The sequence below is a fragment of the Microtus ochrogaster genome, chromosome 4 (assembly GCF_000317375.1).
Source record: "Microtus ochrogaster isolate Prairie Vole_2 chromosome 4, MicOch1.0, whole genome shotgun sequence".
NCBI lineage: Eukaryota > Metazoa > Chordata > Mammalia > Rodentia > Cricetidae > Microtus > Microtus ochrogaster.
Window position 1 is genome coordinate 73,554,872 of NC_022011.1, and position 16,888 is coordinate 73,571,759.

The 16,888-nt window shown below is 42.0% G+C and overlaps 1 protein-coding gene across 1 annotated transcript in view; it reads right to left on the bottom strand.

Annotated features, from left to right (window-relative positions):
- Window positions 1-346: 346 nt before the first annotated feature.
- The window catches only part of Dpp4 (dipeptidyl peptidase 4), a 78,349-nt gene continuing 61,807 nt past the window's right edge, over window positions 347-16,888 (bottom strand). Inside the window, exons 21-26 of the mRNA XM_013346055.2 lie at window positions 16,562-16,616; window positions 15,862-15,961; window positions 13,060-13,124; window positions 3,386-3,458; window positions 3,046-3,119; window positions 347-1,548 (exon numbers count right to left, since the gene is read on the bottom strand). Coding sequence (XP_013201509.1) covers window positions 1,447-1,548; window positions 3,046-3,119; window positions 3,386-3,458; window positions 13,060-13,124; window positions 15,862-15,961; window positions 16,562-16,616 — 469 coding nt within the window. The 3' untranslated portion in view covers window positions 347-1,446. The remainder of the gene's footprint in view (window positions 1,549-3,045; window positions 3,120-3,385; window positions 3,459-13,059; window positions 13,125-15,861; window positions 15,962-16,561; window positions 16,617-16,888) is intronic.

Consider the following 16,888-nt stretch of genomic DNA (forward strand, 5'->3'; position numbering starts at 1 on the left):
AAAAGAGAGAGAGAGAGAGAGAGAGAGAGAGAGAGAGAGAGAGAGAGAGAGAGAGAGAGAGAGAGACCCAAGACAAAACAGACACAAAGCCCTGGAAGGACACATCTACCGAGCTACCAAATGACTTTGTTGATGTATTTATTCTCATGCTGTGAATCCCACATGCTTTCCTGGATTAAATTAAATTATGTCTTTCCTAGTATATGAATGACCACATCATTATTAACTGATTTCTTAAAAGCTAAGTATTAAGTATGAGAATTGAAATTTCATGGGTATTAGATAAACCCTTATGAATTATTTAACTTTAAACATTTTTATGTATCTAAGTTGTTTTTTTTTAAAAAAAAAAAAAGCTGAATTCCTTCCATGTTTACAAGACAGCCTTGGATTTCTAACAAGTTAAACAAGAACCTTTGAACAAATGTGTCCATATGTCAATGCCGTTTAAGTTTGATTCACGATGTAACCCATTACCTCTGAAAAACAGAAGCATATTTACTAAATGACCAGTCAGAATTCTAGTGTGGCGAATAGAAATAATAGCACACACCATTCTCCTTCATTTTCCATCATAAAGCCAATGAAGTTAAAATATTTTAATTAACATGCTCAAAGAAATGAAGAAAAACCGATGCAAGCATTCCTTCATGTTAGAATTTGCGACACAAATATTTTCAACTTTTAACAGGGCAAGTCGGTATGTTCCAAGCTGCCTCTTTTCACTAGGAACCGTCGGTGATTTTTCAAAGCACATTTACAATGCTTTCCCATCACCCTTGCTGTGTTTTTGTAGCACCTATAGCCGTAACTGGCACCTGGGGGCCTTGCATTGCTGGCAGTTTCGCTTGCATTTCTTTGGAGTCTATTCAACTGCTGTGGTTTTACTGAGAAGTCAGCGCTTTGCATATATGATTTCCTGAGACTGTTTGAATAGTCTTTCTCAGAAACCTGTGCCAGTCTGGCAGTGAACAGCACTTCTTGAGGCGAGCTGACAGTAGCCTGGGTGGGTGGGTATGCTTGGACCTGCCTTTCCAGCCATGCTCTGTCATCTCCTCGCCCTGCCCTAATGGCATCATTGCCCACATCTTGTCAGCCCCTTAATTAAGGGAACAAGATTTGGACCAGGCTAGTATGGAAAAAAAATGAAATTCTTCTCAGGAAATCTATGCAGAGCTCTTGTAAAAATAATTTATATTTGTTGTTTCAGCAGCTGATGTGGAAATAATTTGAAATGATAAACAAAACAGAGTGAAAAATCCAAATGGCTCTAAGGTAGAATCTGTTGTAAAGACAGACATCCTTGCCTAGGACTGCAGGTATGGAACTGGGAAGCAGCCTGGAATTCCTCAGTGCGAGCATTATTGAGATCGTCATCTTGACAGTGCAGCTTTGAGATAATGAGAACAAACGTGTTTTTAAATAAGCTGCAGGAGCTTTGCCGGGCTACTGCAAGCAGAAGCACTGTTGGAGGAAATGGCTCATGTGGGTGTAGATGTGCTGGTGAGCTGCACTGCTGGCGATGCTGTGGTCTTCGTCCGTGTACCACTGCAGAGAGAAAGAGGTCACAAGTAGGATGGCGGCTGGACTTTAAAAGAGAAAAACTCTAGGGAGCTCCTGCATGGTGTTAAATGGGAACAGTTTATAAACTGAAGTGTGGTCGAAGAGGGTGTCTAGTTCTTCCCCAGAGCCTTTCAAGACCCGAGACATCTCTGGTCCTCTTTTTCAGGTACTGAGAAAATGCACTATGCATTTGGATTGACTGCATAGGAGCTTAATTAAATACCCAAATCAACTTTCAAATGCGACTCGAAGGTCACTTAAAAGCACAACATAAATGGTAAGGTTTATACCAGCAGGCATACTATTTTAATGGGTGCTAGCAATAATTAAATTTCTCTACACTTGAGTATATATTAAAATAAATAGTTTTTAAAGTAATTTTTCCAATATAAGCATCTAAATGGCTGGAAAAATCTATTTAAATGTTAAAGTTTTATATATATAGCATAAGTAAAGTCAAAAGTCAAATGTATTATTTACCAACAGTTAAATTTTATACTGGAAATTAAAAGCTCTGTCTGTGTGACATTTACGTAGAAATAATCTCCAACTTGAGGCAAACACATAAAAACGTATACCTTACTAAATGCCTGGGAAGGCACTGCCAGCCTAATACATGTTACTGAGACATAAGTTAAATTTTAAAATCATGCCTCAAGTATTATCTGATTTTGCTTTAAATAGTGGCAAAAAATAAACCTCAACCACTGGGAATCTGACCCAAAAGGTATAGAAGGTTTTCTCAGGACAAGATAAAAAAAAAAAAAAAAAACCTAGACAGTGGGCACTACTGAAACCAAGCACACAGCAAATTAGATGTTAGGAGTGGTGGGCAGGGTTTTCTAGTCAGAACAGATAAGAAAGCTGTGTTTTAAACTATAGTATTATTAGTGCAAGACATGTTGTGTGCGCAAATATATATATATTTGATCTGAAAAATTATAATATAGAAGACTAAATACCCCAAACATCCTCTGTATAGCCAAAACCAGCCCCAGTCATTTCGGACTTTATAAACAAGCCTAATTGCTTGCTGCCTGCAGTTGTTCAACAAAAGCTTGTGTAGCAATCGCAGGAACTGAAGCATGGTGATTATTAATATCCCACTGTTGTTAGGATGGCTAGTAATCATAATAACAGAATGGATCTTACATTTCAGCTATTATCATGCTGGTTTCACTTTAGAATTACTCTGCCACACATTTACGGAATAAGTGATTACTTTCAAATCACAACAGGGAGAGGCTGAACCATCACATGAATGGAAGAATGGTGTTTTGACACTCCCAGGGTATGTAATACTGTGTTTCTCAACCTCAAACTGTCTAATATTTACTCTGCGTATGACTCAAGGAGATCACATCTCCAACTTCACGCCCTCTTCAGTCCCATCTTCTGAGATGCCCTTGGGAAAAAGTCACCCCCAAGAGGAAACTAGACCCAGCAGATACTTTGTTCCCCCTGAACAAAGTCTTATTATACCATTGCTTGGAAATCCACACCAGCATCCACCAGGGCTTTGGAGATCTGAGCTGACTGCTGAAAGTGAACATTATCTGCGGGAAAGAAAGGGGGAAAGCAGCCGTAAACAAGCAGCTAATAGCCTCTGGAGCATTCAGATACTGAGGGGAAAGCACAAGAAGGAAGCGCCTGAAGTCCTAAGACTCAGCATCCCATTTAGCCCAAGACAAGTGAGTTGTGGAAAGCAACACTGTTTTATTGAAGTAAATGTAACAGTCTTGCCCCTCATGCTTTTGTTTTGTCAGTAGTGAAATTGCAAACCTGTCTGTGATACTAAAAAGTCTAATTAACTGAAACTCACCATCTGCTGTTCCATGAATAAGGAGGTACTGAACTTGTTTAAAATTTTCAGCTCTGCTCATGACTGTTGAATTCTGAAATTGGGAAGAAGAATGTCATTATTCAAAAAAGGATCTGCCATAACTGATTTTTCACTTCAGTTTACAAAATAAAATGTTTTCAGCTGGGGCCCCCTTTGATACAAAATATAGCAAACCGATATTCAAGCAAATGCTGTCTCCATGCATGGCAGAATGCACAGCATGCCCTGTGCCTGGGAGACAGGACTGGAAAGGAAGAATGTCACATCTTCCCTGCACATGTAGCAAGAGGGCACCTGTCCTCTAGGCTGCATGCAAAACCCCTTGAGTCCCAGATCACAGATTGGCTGTGTCCTAGGCATTAGCAGAGGGCAGAGTCTCATATTAGCAATGTATGTTCCATGGGCTTCTGCTGTAGTTCAGCCAAAAAGTGTATTACCATAGCAACCATGTGTCACATGGGTGCCATACATGCTACATTTCAAAGAGCCTGTACATAGCATTTGCAACTAAACATACTCCGCAATATGTCATGTGAACTTTGGTCCACATTGCTAGGTTCTAAATGAAAAGCAAACATTACCTCTCTTGAAACAGATGTTTAAAACCTAAGCAAGTGTAACATATGGGAGGGGAAGAGGTGAAAAAGATCAAGGCTAGTCTCAGAAAATCAGTGGGTGTTTGATACTTCCTCATTTTTAATATTAGAGGAAAAAAATGGTGCTGTTAAATGTTATTTCCAAGCCATCCAGGGTGACAGGATGAAGGGTTAAAAGATCTATTTTGTGGTCTGAGTCAACTAGGGACTTCCACATTAAAGGTCAGAGGTCTTGGATGAGGAAAGAAAAAAAAACTTGATAAGCATAAGTCAGATGATTTAAATTTAGGTCTGATTGCAATGTTGAGATGAAGGGAAAATGCCAGACAGAGACTGGGAAGAGTGGGTCTGCTTTGCCTGTCTGGAATGGGGTACACAGAGGAGAGGCGGTGGTGGCATCTCCACAGACTGAAAAGTAGCCAACTCTTTCTTCCTGAGTCAAGCTCTCCATTTCAGTGACATGTCTAGCAACAGAACTAGAGCACACTTCATATTGTCGTCAGGAGTGCTAGTAGCCTGGCCAGAAAGGCCCGGGGCTGCATGCTAAAGTCTAGTCTTTGGTTTCAACACTGCTGAGCTTTGCAGCTGGAGACACACGTGCTGCACTCTGAGTCCTGACGTCTGCAAAAATGGGAAGAAGAATCATTGCCCTAGGAGCCACGAAACATGGTAGAATCACTGTTTAAAGTAAATTGTTGATGCTGACTGAAAATTCTGTGACACAGTATTTCTGGAGAGTGACATGCTGTCTAAAAATTCAGTGCAGTTACCAAATAGTTCCCATCGGCTACAATTCCTAGGGTCACCCTGGACTGGGTAAGCTCAGAGTAAATGCCCCATCCTGTGTATGCAGGTTCCCACTCAACCTGAGCGCACGAAATCTCTGAATCAAATAAACATTGCAATTCATCAAAAGTTGTCCTTTTTTAGTTTTAGATAAACTTCCATCTGATGGAATGGCCCACATATATCTATCCATTTTGAATCCATCCATCCAGCATGCGTGCAAGCATAGCTCTGGCCGTCACAACACTACCCCTTATATTCGTGCATCTATTCATTTTTATCGAGTCAAACATCATTCATTTGTATCCAACTAAATAATAAGGTCTATGAGAAAAATAACTCGCCTATATTGTTTTTTTATCCTTCGTATCTAATCTATAGCTAAATCCTTATCAACTAAATGAGCAAATGAAATATTCAGCACCGGCATTATCTGGTATAATTGAGATTACGTTTCCAGAGTTAAGTGCAAACGTAGTAAACAGAACACAGAATAGTCTCATTCTGTACCTCGTTTAATCATCATGCCCTCTTCCAGCTGCTATACCATGGCAGTAGTAATCCTAGCTGTCATTGTGTGATCAAAGTCTCACACCTGTGTGAAACAGGTCTGTGCCAACCCCGAGCTATATATGAAGAGACGGATTCACAAAGTAAGTAACTTGTCCGTCCCTAAGAAGTGTCCAAACTGGAGCAAGCCTGGGGAAAACTCCTTTACTTTCTGTTTCTCTGTCCTGTCTTCTAAAATTGCAAAGGACTTCTGATTGTCCTCCAGCAGAGGAACAATGTGAAAAATAAAATGTTAAAATCCTGGAACTTGAAGTGCCTAACAGTGGGCACTCTAGTTTCTGAGCCACAGTGGTCTGAACAACCCTGGAAGTGGTGAAGGGTGTCTTTCCCATTGGCAGGTGATTTATCACCTAAGATAGCACAGAATTTTGGCTCCAAGAGGAGACAAGCAAATCAAACCACCCTAAAATGCACTGTTGCATATCTACATAGCTGGAGATGGGCAGGTGAGACGAGAAGACCCGGGATCCCTTCTGAGTTGCAGGGCCACGACCCCTTAAGGAGCCTTCTCAGTGATCTCTTCTGCCAGTCATGGGCTCAGCCTGTGCTGACTTCCTGCCACCTGGTTACGGCACAAGCTCAATTCCCCCTTTGGCTCACAGATGATCATTAAGTTTAACCCCCAGACCCGACCCAGATATACAACTGTGTCGCCTCATCTCACCTCCAGCAGCCCCATAGGCCTGCCTCTCTTGGCAGCAGGAACAGCAAACGCTGCTCCAACCACCTCCCTGTGCCATGAGATGGAGAAATGTCATTGAAACATAGAGTAATAGTTAGGAGGCATATAAATACACAGGACAGTTAGCAAGGAATGTGATAACTACTGGAGTTTGGACCAAAACAGTTTCTGGCTGCCTTTTTTTTTTTCTTAAATGGAGTGAATACAGGCTGAAAGAAGACAATTTTTATAAACAAGTAAAACCCTGAGCCTAAGATAAATGTTGTGATGTACACACTGTAGCTGTGATGAACTAGACATGGTGAGAAATGCAACATACTGAGAAAAAGACGAAAACTGTGATAAAAGTGTCATGATGCAAATTGTTTTACATTAACAATATTACACTACAAAGAAAGAAAGACAAATACTTTAATGCAGCAAGAGAAAAATAAAACAAAAGCTTCCCCTGCAGCTGCGAGAGAAGGGTGCCATTTCAGCGCACGTTTCCCTGCTCGCTGGGAGAAGCCTCCAAAGGACCTTTCGAGGAGAGAGACAGACAGCTGCTAGAAGCACTCCCTCTTTGGGGCTTTCAGTGCAGAAAACCACCTCGCACCCTCAAATGCAAGGATGTCCCTGTGCCTCTGGAGCCACTGGGGAGTGGTTGCCTACTGCACTGTGCCACCTGGCTTCTCTATTAAAGACACTTTTGCCCACTGTGTGGCACACTCCAAGCTGCAGCGGAAATATGCAAAGCCAGTGAATAAAATGCATGCATTCCTCCAATATATGATTAATGGTCGGGAAGATATTAATTTTACTATTTTAGCCCACCCAAATTGGATGATCCCCCATTGCCTATCCATGGAAACAGAAGTAAAAAAGGAAATGGATGACTAAGTTACAAACCGAATAGTCTATCACCAATGACTAAAAAGGAAGCTGGGAGTGATAAATGGGCAAGGATGCAATGGTGGTGCAGTTGGCATTCTCCTGAGGCTAGAAACTTCCGGAGAGCCCTGCTGCCAGCAACCGTCTGGCAGAGAGAAGTGGAAAGGATTGGTCCAGTGGCAGTGCCGACTCCACAGCATCTCTGTGAGCTTTTCCTTCAATCCCCAAGAAGAACCATCTGTAGCTGCTTGTTGGATCATGCTGGTTCCTCAGCCACCTTCCAACAAATAAATCTTTGTATTTTTGAAATAAAGGAAGGAGCTGATAAGAGTAGGGAAATGCTGTGAGAAACAGGAGGTGTAACAATTTCCAAGCTACCCCTTGTGCCATCTACCAACCAGAAGGACAATTTACTCCCTGAAGATAAGGACGGTGGCAGCTGCCATGGTTTCAAAGCTCACTTCACGGCAGGTGTGGGGGTCTCCTATAATCACTTTCATGACTCTGGGGGGGGGGCATATCTGGTTATTTAAAGAAGGAAATGCAGCTCAGAGAGAGAACATGACCTCCTCAAGCTCAAACTTCTACAAGTAAAAGGAGAATTTCAATACAGGCCATTTGAACTCCAAAGCTCCAGTCCCTCTCCAGTACGTTCTGCAGTCACTTGACACCCAGTCAAGCTGCGCAGTACCGTCCACAGGTTTTGTAGAAGGTCAAGCAGTTACCTGGTCTGAAGGATAACAATTTAGCAATTCAGTAAGCTATTGCCTTGGGCTTACTGGCTTCCTCTAAGGAGCCTCCTCCTGTAATCAACACTGTATGAATAATAAAGGGCTCCATTTGGGAGGATCATCATTAATACCGAGTGGAGGGCACAGAAAACATTTAGGAAAAACTGAATCCAATCCACTAAATAAGATGTTATACATGTGTACATCCATCAAACAACTGCACCCGTGAGTTGCCAAGCAAAGAGCTCCCATCAACCCCAGACAGGGGGCTCTACCTCAGGCCTCACAAGCAACACTGGCTGCTTTAAAGATCACACAGCAGTCAACATTTTATCAGCACTCCACAAACAAGTTAAGGTTTGGCTGAAATCTGAAGGTCTCTCTCCCTTTGGCATATTCTGGGATAATAGAACAAATGTCAAATCAGTACAAGATGGCATATTTACAAAATTGCACCCTGTTTTGCATAACCTAACGATGCAGCAGTTCTTAAGGATTGAACGTTTCAAATCTGCTAGCAGAAGACTGCCAAATCTATGACTGTTTCATACACTTGCCAAAAGCCTATCAAATTCTGAGCAAAATGCAAAATAAATCTCCTCTACAAGTTAAATCAGCCCTTCTGTGTGTTCCAGGCTGCCCTCTCCTCTTGGCAGCCGGGATCAGGACGGGGGCCCCACTCCTCCTGCCCCTGGTCTTCTACTTCTCTGTTTATTCACAAGACAATCCCTTCCCCAGTCCCGTCCCTGCCATATTTATTGGTCACCATTTGGTCGGCTCTTTCGAGAGCTATCGTGCAAGTCAATGGATCCATCTCAGAGGTCCCAGGAAGCCTTTCTCCCTGTCATTGTCTACGTGCCTCACCGGCCCCTCCCTCACATAATAATCTGTTGCGAACCTCTCTGGTCTTCCTTGTGTCTCCTCCCTCCCTTCTTCCCTGGCTCAGATAGTGTCCTCTTCCTTTTAGAACCCTCAGCATACAGATGTTGCTTACTGTTTTAGTGCCTCAGTTTCCCTGTCAATAAAATGGTGGTAATTAGAATAACTATCCTGTCTCTGAGTATTTTAAGGAGACTTGAAGCTGATAATACATGTAAAGACCTTAGAATAGAGTCTAGCTATACTAGCACAACAAATGAACAACAGGTCTAGCTGGTTGGGGGAGTGTAAAATTCTAGATTTCTGATGTCTCCTCTATCCCTTCTTTCAGCTTCTGACATGTAGATTCTCAGGCTCCACCGTCACAATTTAGAAGTCTCTCGTCTTTTTCATACATATCGGATACTGTGTGGTATTCAAGTTCATGTTTGGCTACCCTTCCTCTTCCCAGTGTTTTTACTTTTTTCTTATCTATAAGGAGTAAACCTTTGAACATTATCAAATGCCAGACCCTTTGAGTGAAGGAATGGAAGTCTCTTCCGGGGTTAATGCCTCGCAGTTCTGACTGCAGATGGGCTTTGAGAAATTGTTCACCCTTTGGTCAGGCTCCCACGCCTTGAGGTGTGAAGACACCGCTGCTGGCTTGTTGATACTAGAGGTAGAGTAGCCTCCTTGGTTGTCTGATTTCTTAACTTTGTTGCCATTTCTATCTGTTATGAACGGAGACTGTGGAGAGAGGATCTGCCTTCTGCAGAATGACACTGTTCATTAGCTCAGACTTCTTACCTCTCTGGGTCCAGCTCCTTAGGGGTTCCTCCTTGAGGTCATTGGAGCCTTTAAAAGAGTTCCTGCCCTGTCACTTGGCCAAAGATGGGTGATAATTCTTAGGGGGTCACTGCAGGTCTCACTGCATTGAGTCTAAGCTTCACAGGATCTCTCCATTTTTGTGGTAACTTCTAGAGAACAGGAAATAATGTCCCCACTGGGAGGGATCAGCCATGCAGGAATATGACTTCCCAAAGGGTTGACACATGAGCTTTGAGCAGGGCACACCCTGACAATTCGCCTGGCATCTCTTTCCTGAGTCGAAAAAGGGCCCAAATTCACAAGGTGTGTTCCTCTTGGAAGTTTGGGATCCTCTAACGTCTAGGTCATGTATCCCCTAAGACCGAACCATCTCATCTGGGTTGTATTAAAATTTATATTCTCTTTTAAACTCTATAGCTCTATACATCAAGGGCTTCTTAGCTAAGGATACAGACTTAGTTATTGCACAACTGCGCACTTTGTGCCTTCCTAATTCTGGATGTGCTAAGAGACTCCTGACTAAACGGGAATTTCTTTCAAAATATTTTCCTGACCCATGGAAATACACAGAGTGACAAAAACCTTTCAGGAATTATTAAATTAGCTCTCACGTCTTTTCAAGAGTTAGTACAAGAGAGAGAGAGAGAGAGAGAGAAAGCAAGAGCGAGCAAACCTGGGAAAGAAAAGTAGTAAGATGGTGGGGTCCAGAGGGGCAGCTGGGGCCTTGGAGGAAAATAGCATCTTTGAATATATTCTTGCCAGAGACAAAAGCACAGGCTCATTTAAAAAACAAAGGAGGGCAGCTTTATTCTAAAGCCTGCTGTGCACCAGAAATAGGCACTTAGATTCAGTTCTCCACTCCGCTTCAGATCCCCACACAGATTATGTCTTCCATGCTTAGAGGAAGCAACTGAGCAGGGTAGAGATGATTCCCTGGATGCATTTGCCTCACTTTCTCCTGCCCACCTTAGCTATCACCCTCCCGGATAATTCCTCTGAGTAACACATTGGGAACCTTTAGCTCCCTGGTACTGGCAGTTTTAATGTGTCCATTGCCAGCAACGAATTTCATGCCAAGAAAACCCGACTCCTGGCGTGGAAGGCTTAAACAGTCCTCGGGTGCCATCTGTACAGCGAAGTGAGAGAGTGACTTCGTGCACCCAGTGTGCGTGTGTTGCCATTGGCAGGAAGAAGTGACTTCTATTTACATGACTACCTCATGCAGGGAACACCTAAGGGGAGAAATGAAAGTGGCCACCACCGTGGGGGGTAGAGTCAGGGGAAGGAAGGATTGGTGTGGGAAAGAGGAACCTATAGAAAGACTGGAGAAAGAAGCATGAAGTGGCAGATAAAAACTGCCACCCGATAGTCCTCCATAGAGAGAGCTGGTGGAGAGAAAGTATATGATAGGACGGGTGTGGATTCTAAGGAAGCAAGGCAAAGTGCCAGCATCCTTTGCTGCCAGAGTTTGGACTTCGCCCTGTGCCTCCGGCCCCATTGGCTCTTCAAACAAGAGGTTTCTAAAATGAACGCTTTGACTTCTTATCCACTATTCTCCAGAGCCAGGAGTTAGAATCCTAGGCAGTAAACCTCGCATGTTCAGGGGCTTTCAGTGCTTTGATAGAGGCAAGAAAACCCTCTTTCAGGTTGGATAGTCAATAAGAAAAATCCAAGCATCCAAATGAGAAAAGTGATGGAGAAATACAATTGTTATTGCAGTATTTCCCTTTAAAACTTTCTTCATTGAGTCAAGGTAAGTTGTAGGCTTATGTGCGAGTGTCCTTTCTAGAAGGACAACCAAGGAGTGAAATGCAGAAGGTGTGTAATGTTGAGTAACAACACAGGGTGGGGGAGGGGAGCCCAGTGCAGAGTAACTCAAGGTAGACTAAAATAAGAGTTCACAGTCCCACAAAGAAACCAACGTGATGTTTATACAGAGAGATGCTCCTCACGCATGGGGATGGGGGACAAATGACAGTCCAGGTAAAAGGGACGCATAGCAATGTCACAAAATGGAAGCTACAGACATACAGATTCTGACACTTGAGCCAGGTCCACGTGAGAAGAAGGCGTGACTACTTTATTGAAGACCGATGACTGAATTTAGCTGGCTACACAGGAGAGTGCCATTAAAGCAGTGTATGTATGTGTGTGGGGGGGGGCTTGTGTATATATGTACATGTGTGTGTGTGTAAATGTGCTAGCAGGGTGTGGCATGGACTGGATTGTGGGAAGGCACAGCAAGAGTATACGAACTGGGCTGCCATTATAAAGGGAGCTGGGTCATTTGCCAGCGCATTGTAGTTATGAATAAAGCAAACAATGTCTGAGGCAGATTATAGGATGTGGAAGAGACGGAGTGAAAGAATGGAGCGTGCAGACGAGACCTCTGACAGAAAGAAAATACCCAGATTATGAGGATTTTTTTTGTAGGTAAAGATGTCTAGTATGCCATCTTAATTTCAGGTTACTTTTCTGGCATGTCTCAGAAACATGTAAAAAACATGCAGGCACTAACACAAACATGTCTTCCTGCACACGCAAGCTTAATAATTAAGTTGAAAGTAGCAGGTAAAAGCTACTTATTATACATACATAACACGCACATACAAAATACACATACATACTTACGCATCCATGTACATACACACACTTACACATATATACACCTACATATATACACATACACACTTATGCACACACACGCACACACACACACATATCTTGCAAACATAGAGACTTTGAACTCATTGTGTTTTGATCAGATGGTTTCAGACTCCGCAGTAGCAATGATGGCATCTTACATGTGTACAAATACTGCTCCGAGCAATGTATTACAGTTAGGCCTATGTATTAAGAGTCACAAAACAAAACAAAAAAAAATTGTGTTGACATTTTTCTTGTTTTTCTTTCTGTTGAATTCATTCTCCCAGGGAGAGTTTTGGGCCTCTTTGGAGACGGGAAACGTCTGAGATGATTTTCCTTGTTATCAGAAAGCTTTAAGCTAGCTTACATTTTTTTTTTTCCTCCACTAGGACAGCCACAGAATCAGTAAGGTTTCAAAAGCGTCAAAGCGGCGCTGTTTCATACGGCCACACCAGGATGGCATCCACACAGCGTTGCTGTGCCCTCCACACCAGCAGTGACAGCAAGTGACAGTTGCAGCCAGGTCACGTTTCAAATGCTGCTTTCTCTGGAGAGCAAGCTGCCCGCTGTTTCTCCCACCATGGGAAGCTCTTTAGTGATTCACGGACAGGGCTCCACGGCACATGCCACCTCACCTGCTCTCGGCAAACGCCGCATTCAAAATTTACATACTTGGCAAGGAGTAAGAAAATTATAGGCATGCATTTACCTTTTTAACTATTATCACATCATAAAAAATTTTAAGATCTTGCTAAAGGCTTTAAAGAGTCTTCTGGGTCCTAAAAGAATATGCTGGATTTGACATGTTTTCTAAACTGAAATTTTTATAATTAAAGTAATTATCTGATGTTGCTTTGTATTTCCAAATGAATGCATATTGTGACCTATATAGCATATGATAACGACTGTAATTATGCAAAATATAGTAGGGGAAGCTATTGGAGGATCTCTAAACCACCTGTGTTTTTTCTTTTTAACAAGAAATTTGTTGGAAATAATATATTTTTTTCTAAAATAGATACAATTAGGACGTTCTTAAACGATTTATACGCAGTTCTATGATTGGCACAGCTCCTTGTCTCTTACCCTGTAATGGTCAAGGTTGTCTTCTGGAGTTGGGAGACCCATGTAGCGCTCTGTATACACAGAGTCTGTGATGGGAGAGAAGAAGAGAAGATCAGCTCCTCCAATAACAATGTTTCTTACATCTGTTACCTTACTTTACCTGTCCTCCTGTGCCTTACCTCCTGAAAGTGTCTCCCCAGCCCACCCTTGCTAATAAGGCCTGAGCTGCTGATGCCCACGCCACCCACTCTCCCTCAGGACTTCTCCACAGCACTGCCTCTTCTGCACTCAGCCCTCAGCATCAGGGCAGGGGAGCACAGACTAGACCACCTGAAACACAATCGGCAATAGACCTGCAGGAAGGGCAACTGCGCAGAGAGACAACCACTCAATGGAAGTCCTCTACCTAGTGCCTAGGTTATCTTGAACGTTGTGGTACTGAGATAAACACGTGCCTTACGGTGTGATGATCTATCTCCATCGGGGAATACCTAACAATAATGAATTACGAGTGGCTTACTTAAACCCTATATTTTAGGCAGGTTGAGATGCACTCTGATAAAAAGAATGCATTTAACAGTCCATATTGACACAGCTGCTTCATCATAATTCATGTTAAGCATTTGTTTCCCCTCGCTTTTTGGGGAGGTCTCAAGTTTGGTGCTGTAACACTTGAGCACTGTGAACAGATTATATTAATATCTGTCTGCTCAACTGACATAAGTTCCTTTATATATAAATATGGTGGAATAACAGGTTGTACAATTGGTTTGGTTATTTTGGGTAATTAAACATAATTTTACTCAACTGAAAAAAAATGAAATTTTATATTACATATTTATCCTAAAAGATCACTGATGGAATTTGCTGCATAAATAGTTTGCTTGCTGTTGTTGTTGCTTTAACTGTTAGTGTTTATTGATTGTACAAAGTAGTTGGTTTAATAAAGATATCCCATTCAAGTTCATCCTGTATTGCACCTACTTTTAGCCCACCACCGCTCCTGTTGCCTTCCTATTGAATACTTGTCTCCTTGGTTTTCATACTTTTGTCATATGTATGCTCCTTTATATTTTAATGTTGATTCTAGGGTACACAAGTTAAGGAAATCATGTGTTATTTGTCTTTCTGGATCTGATTTCTTTTGCTTCTGTGATGTTTTAAAAGCTGTCTCCTCAAAAGGTCAGGTTGGAGTAAACAAATGTAGAAGCCATGTATTGCCTCTGTGCTTGACTGTTGCTGGCTTGGGCAAGCATGTTGACATTAATTCCACGAATTCTTTACATTCTTTTATTGCTTAAGTTCAACACTGTAATGCTGCTGGACGGCTGAGGCATAAATTAAAAACACCCTGAAGAGTGTTTGCTTTTCTACTACCACCTCCCTTCCCTCCTAAATGAGTTATAGTAATATCTATTATTTTCATATATTAAAATGAACACAGACTATGTATAATTTTATGTATGCAGAGAACACTCCCATGAAAATATGATATCTTAAAGGACACTTAAAAATACAAGCTAATAAACTTTTCATGTGCATTTTAACTTAAAGAGTCAAATATTAACAGCTTGACTTGTATATTTGCTAGTTGGACAGTGTCTTCAAGAGAAAAATATAATTTTCCCTAGCATCTATTCTATAGCCTTCTATATGTTAATCCTAGAGCATAATGCCACTTTCTTATCTATGCTAACCACATTTACATGTACATTAAGATCTGAAAATTAAAATATATATATTTTTAAAAATATACAGGGTTACATAATTTAGTTGTGAAATTTTAGAACAATGTCTTGAAACACCACTTCCATATTCCTTATTTGCAATTTTGAATAAAATTGTGAAAATTAACACATATATTCAAAGCTCTTTTTTGCTACTGTGTATTAGGTTATGTGCATTTAATGAACTTCTCTTACATGTCTGCAACCTCACAGAGGCTACTCTTTTATTTTATTGACCACCAGAGGTCTCCAGAAACAAACCAGCCAGCAGAACAATTAATTCCAAACAAAAGTACCACATGAAAACAACTCCATTGTGTGCAAATTAAATTATAACTGCACCTGCCAAGTTTTTAGCAGAAAGCTAGAGATGTTTTGCACATTGGCTTCCCTGACATGGAGAGGCTTTCAAAGAGGCGTTTTCAAAGGACTGGTGCTATCGTATATTAGGATATGACTACAATGACCATTTTCTTTATCAACAATTCTGTTTTCATTACTACTACGAAAAGAACGTCAGTGAGGTCAGAGAGGGTGTTATAAAACACTGCATCTCCTTCCCAGCCCTCGGCGCTCATTTCTGCGGAGTCTTTCCCTGGGTATTGCAGTCTCAGAAGAATGATGCTGTATGATCTAGCTCATGCTGAGGATGATATTCTAGTACTTGAAGACAGTAGGAAAGCAAAGCGCCCTGGAAAAGCATCTGTTCCCATCTTCTCTTCCTCTGACACCCAACCATATTTGATCTTCACTCAGAAGCTCCTTTCCTCTATTAATATGTCAAGTCCCAAATCAAATTTGAATAGAGATAAAGAAACATTCATCTAGAAGTGCAGCACAGAAGCTGTTTAAACATTTTGGCAACAGGTTTGTTGATAAGAAATTAAATGTGTAGGTACACACAATAGCCCTCAAGCTTGAATAACAACAGAATGGATACGACCACCCTACACATCTCTCATAAAGAGCCGCAGAAAGGAACCAGCCTATTATTTTTCCATAGAAACACAGAAAACTAAAAAAAAGGAATGACTTTCTCACGGGAGTGTTAAGGTCAACACTTAATAGTTCAGTGGCTAGAGCAGCAGTTACATACCATAATACTCCCACCGTGACACAGGTGCCACGGCGATTCCGCACTTGAACACACCACTGCCCGATCCCAGGACCATCGAGGTGACGTACCCTCCATATGACTAGGGAATGGAAACAGTTATTTTTGTGGAGGTAAAGGAATAAGGACATATGGTAAGCGAGTCGCAGTTCCACATTTCTCACGTCTTTATATACTGTGCCTCTTTAGAGATAGAAAGCATGCTATAGGAGGCTTAAATTGGCTTTAATTGGGCAGTATCTAAAGAACACACTCTGAGAATCCTGGTCCCTTCACGCAGAGATAAGAAAACAAGCATGGGACATATAGTGGACTCCGGTGACCATAGATATTAAAGGAAATAATAAAAACAGCGCATCAGAAAACCTTTGCTGGTGAATAAGCTTTGCCCCTCCCCAATGCCTTTCCTGCTCTCTTTCTCTTTCTCCCTCTTCCGCCCACCCCCACCCTCCTTCCTCACTCTTGCCCTGGGCTCTTTAGCTCATCATAAGGAACAGAGAGGTCTGCGCATCTAGCTCGGCAGAGATTCCAGAAGCCTGCTGCTCCAAGGCCCAAGGCTTGACAGACGTGATTTCATCTCCAAATATTTGCATTCAGAGAATGAACCTGCACGGGCTTCTATTCACGAAGGAGCCTACAAATTCATGAGCCAACGAGACACAAAAGACAACACACTACTCACCCAGCCCCAAATTGCAACCCGGGTGCTGTCCACAAATCCCATTTTTACGAATTCTCTAAAACACACGAAAGAGGGTCACAAATCAGTTTTCCAACGGTGTAGAGAAAACTAAGCTAACCACACAACTGTGATGGCCTAACACGTGTTAACTCCTCCATCTATGACAAACTAAGAGGAAGCAGGGCCAGTCATCAGAAACACCTGTGATAAATGCCCTCCCTGTTAACATCAGAGCTACATGAACAAGGTTTGCGTTTGAGTCCATAAAATTCTCTCTCTCTCTCTCTCTCTCTCTCTCTCTCTCTCTCTCTCTCTCTCTCTCTCTCT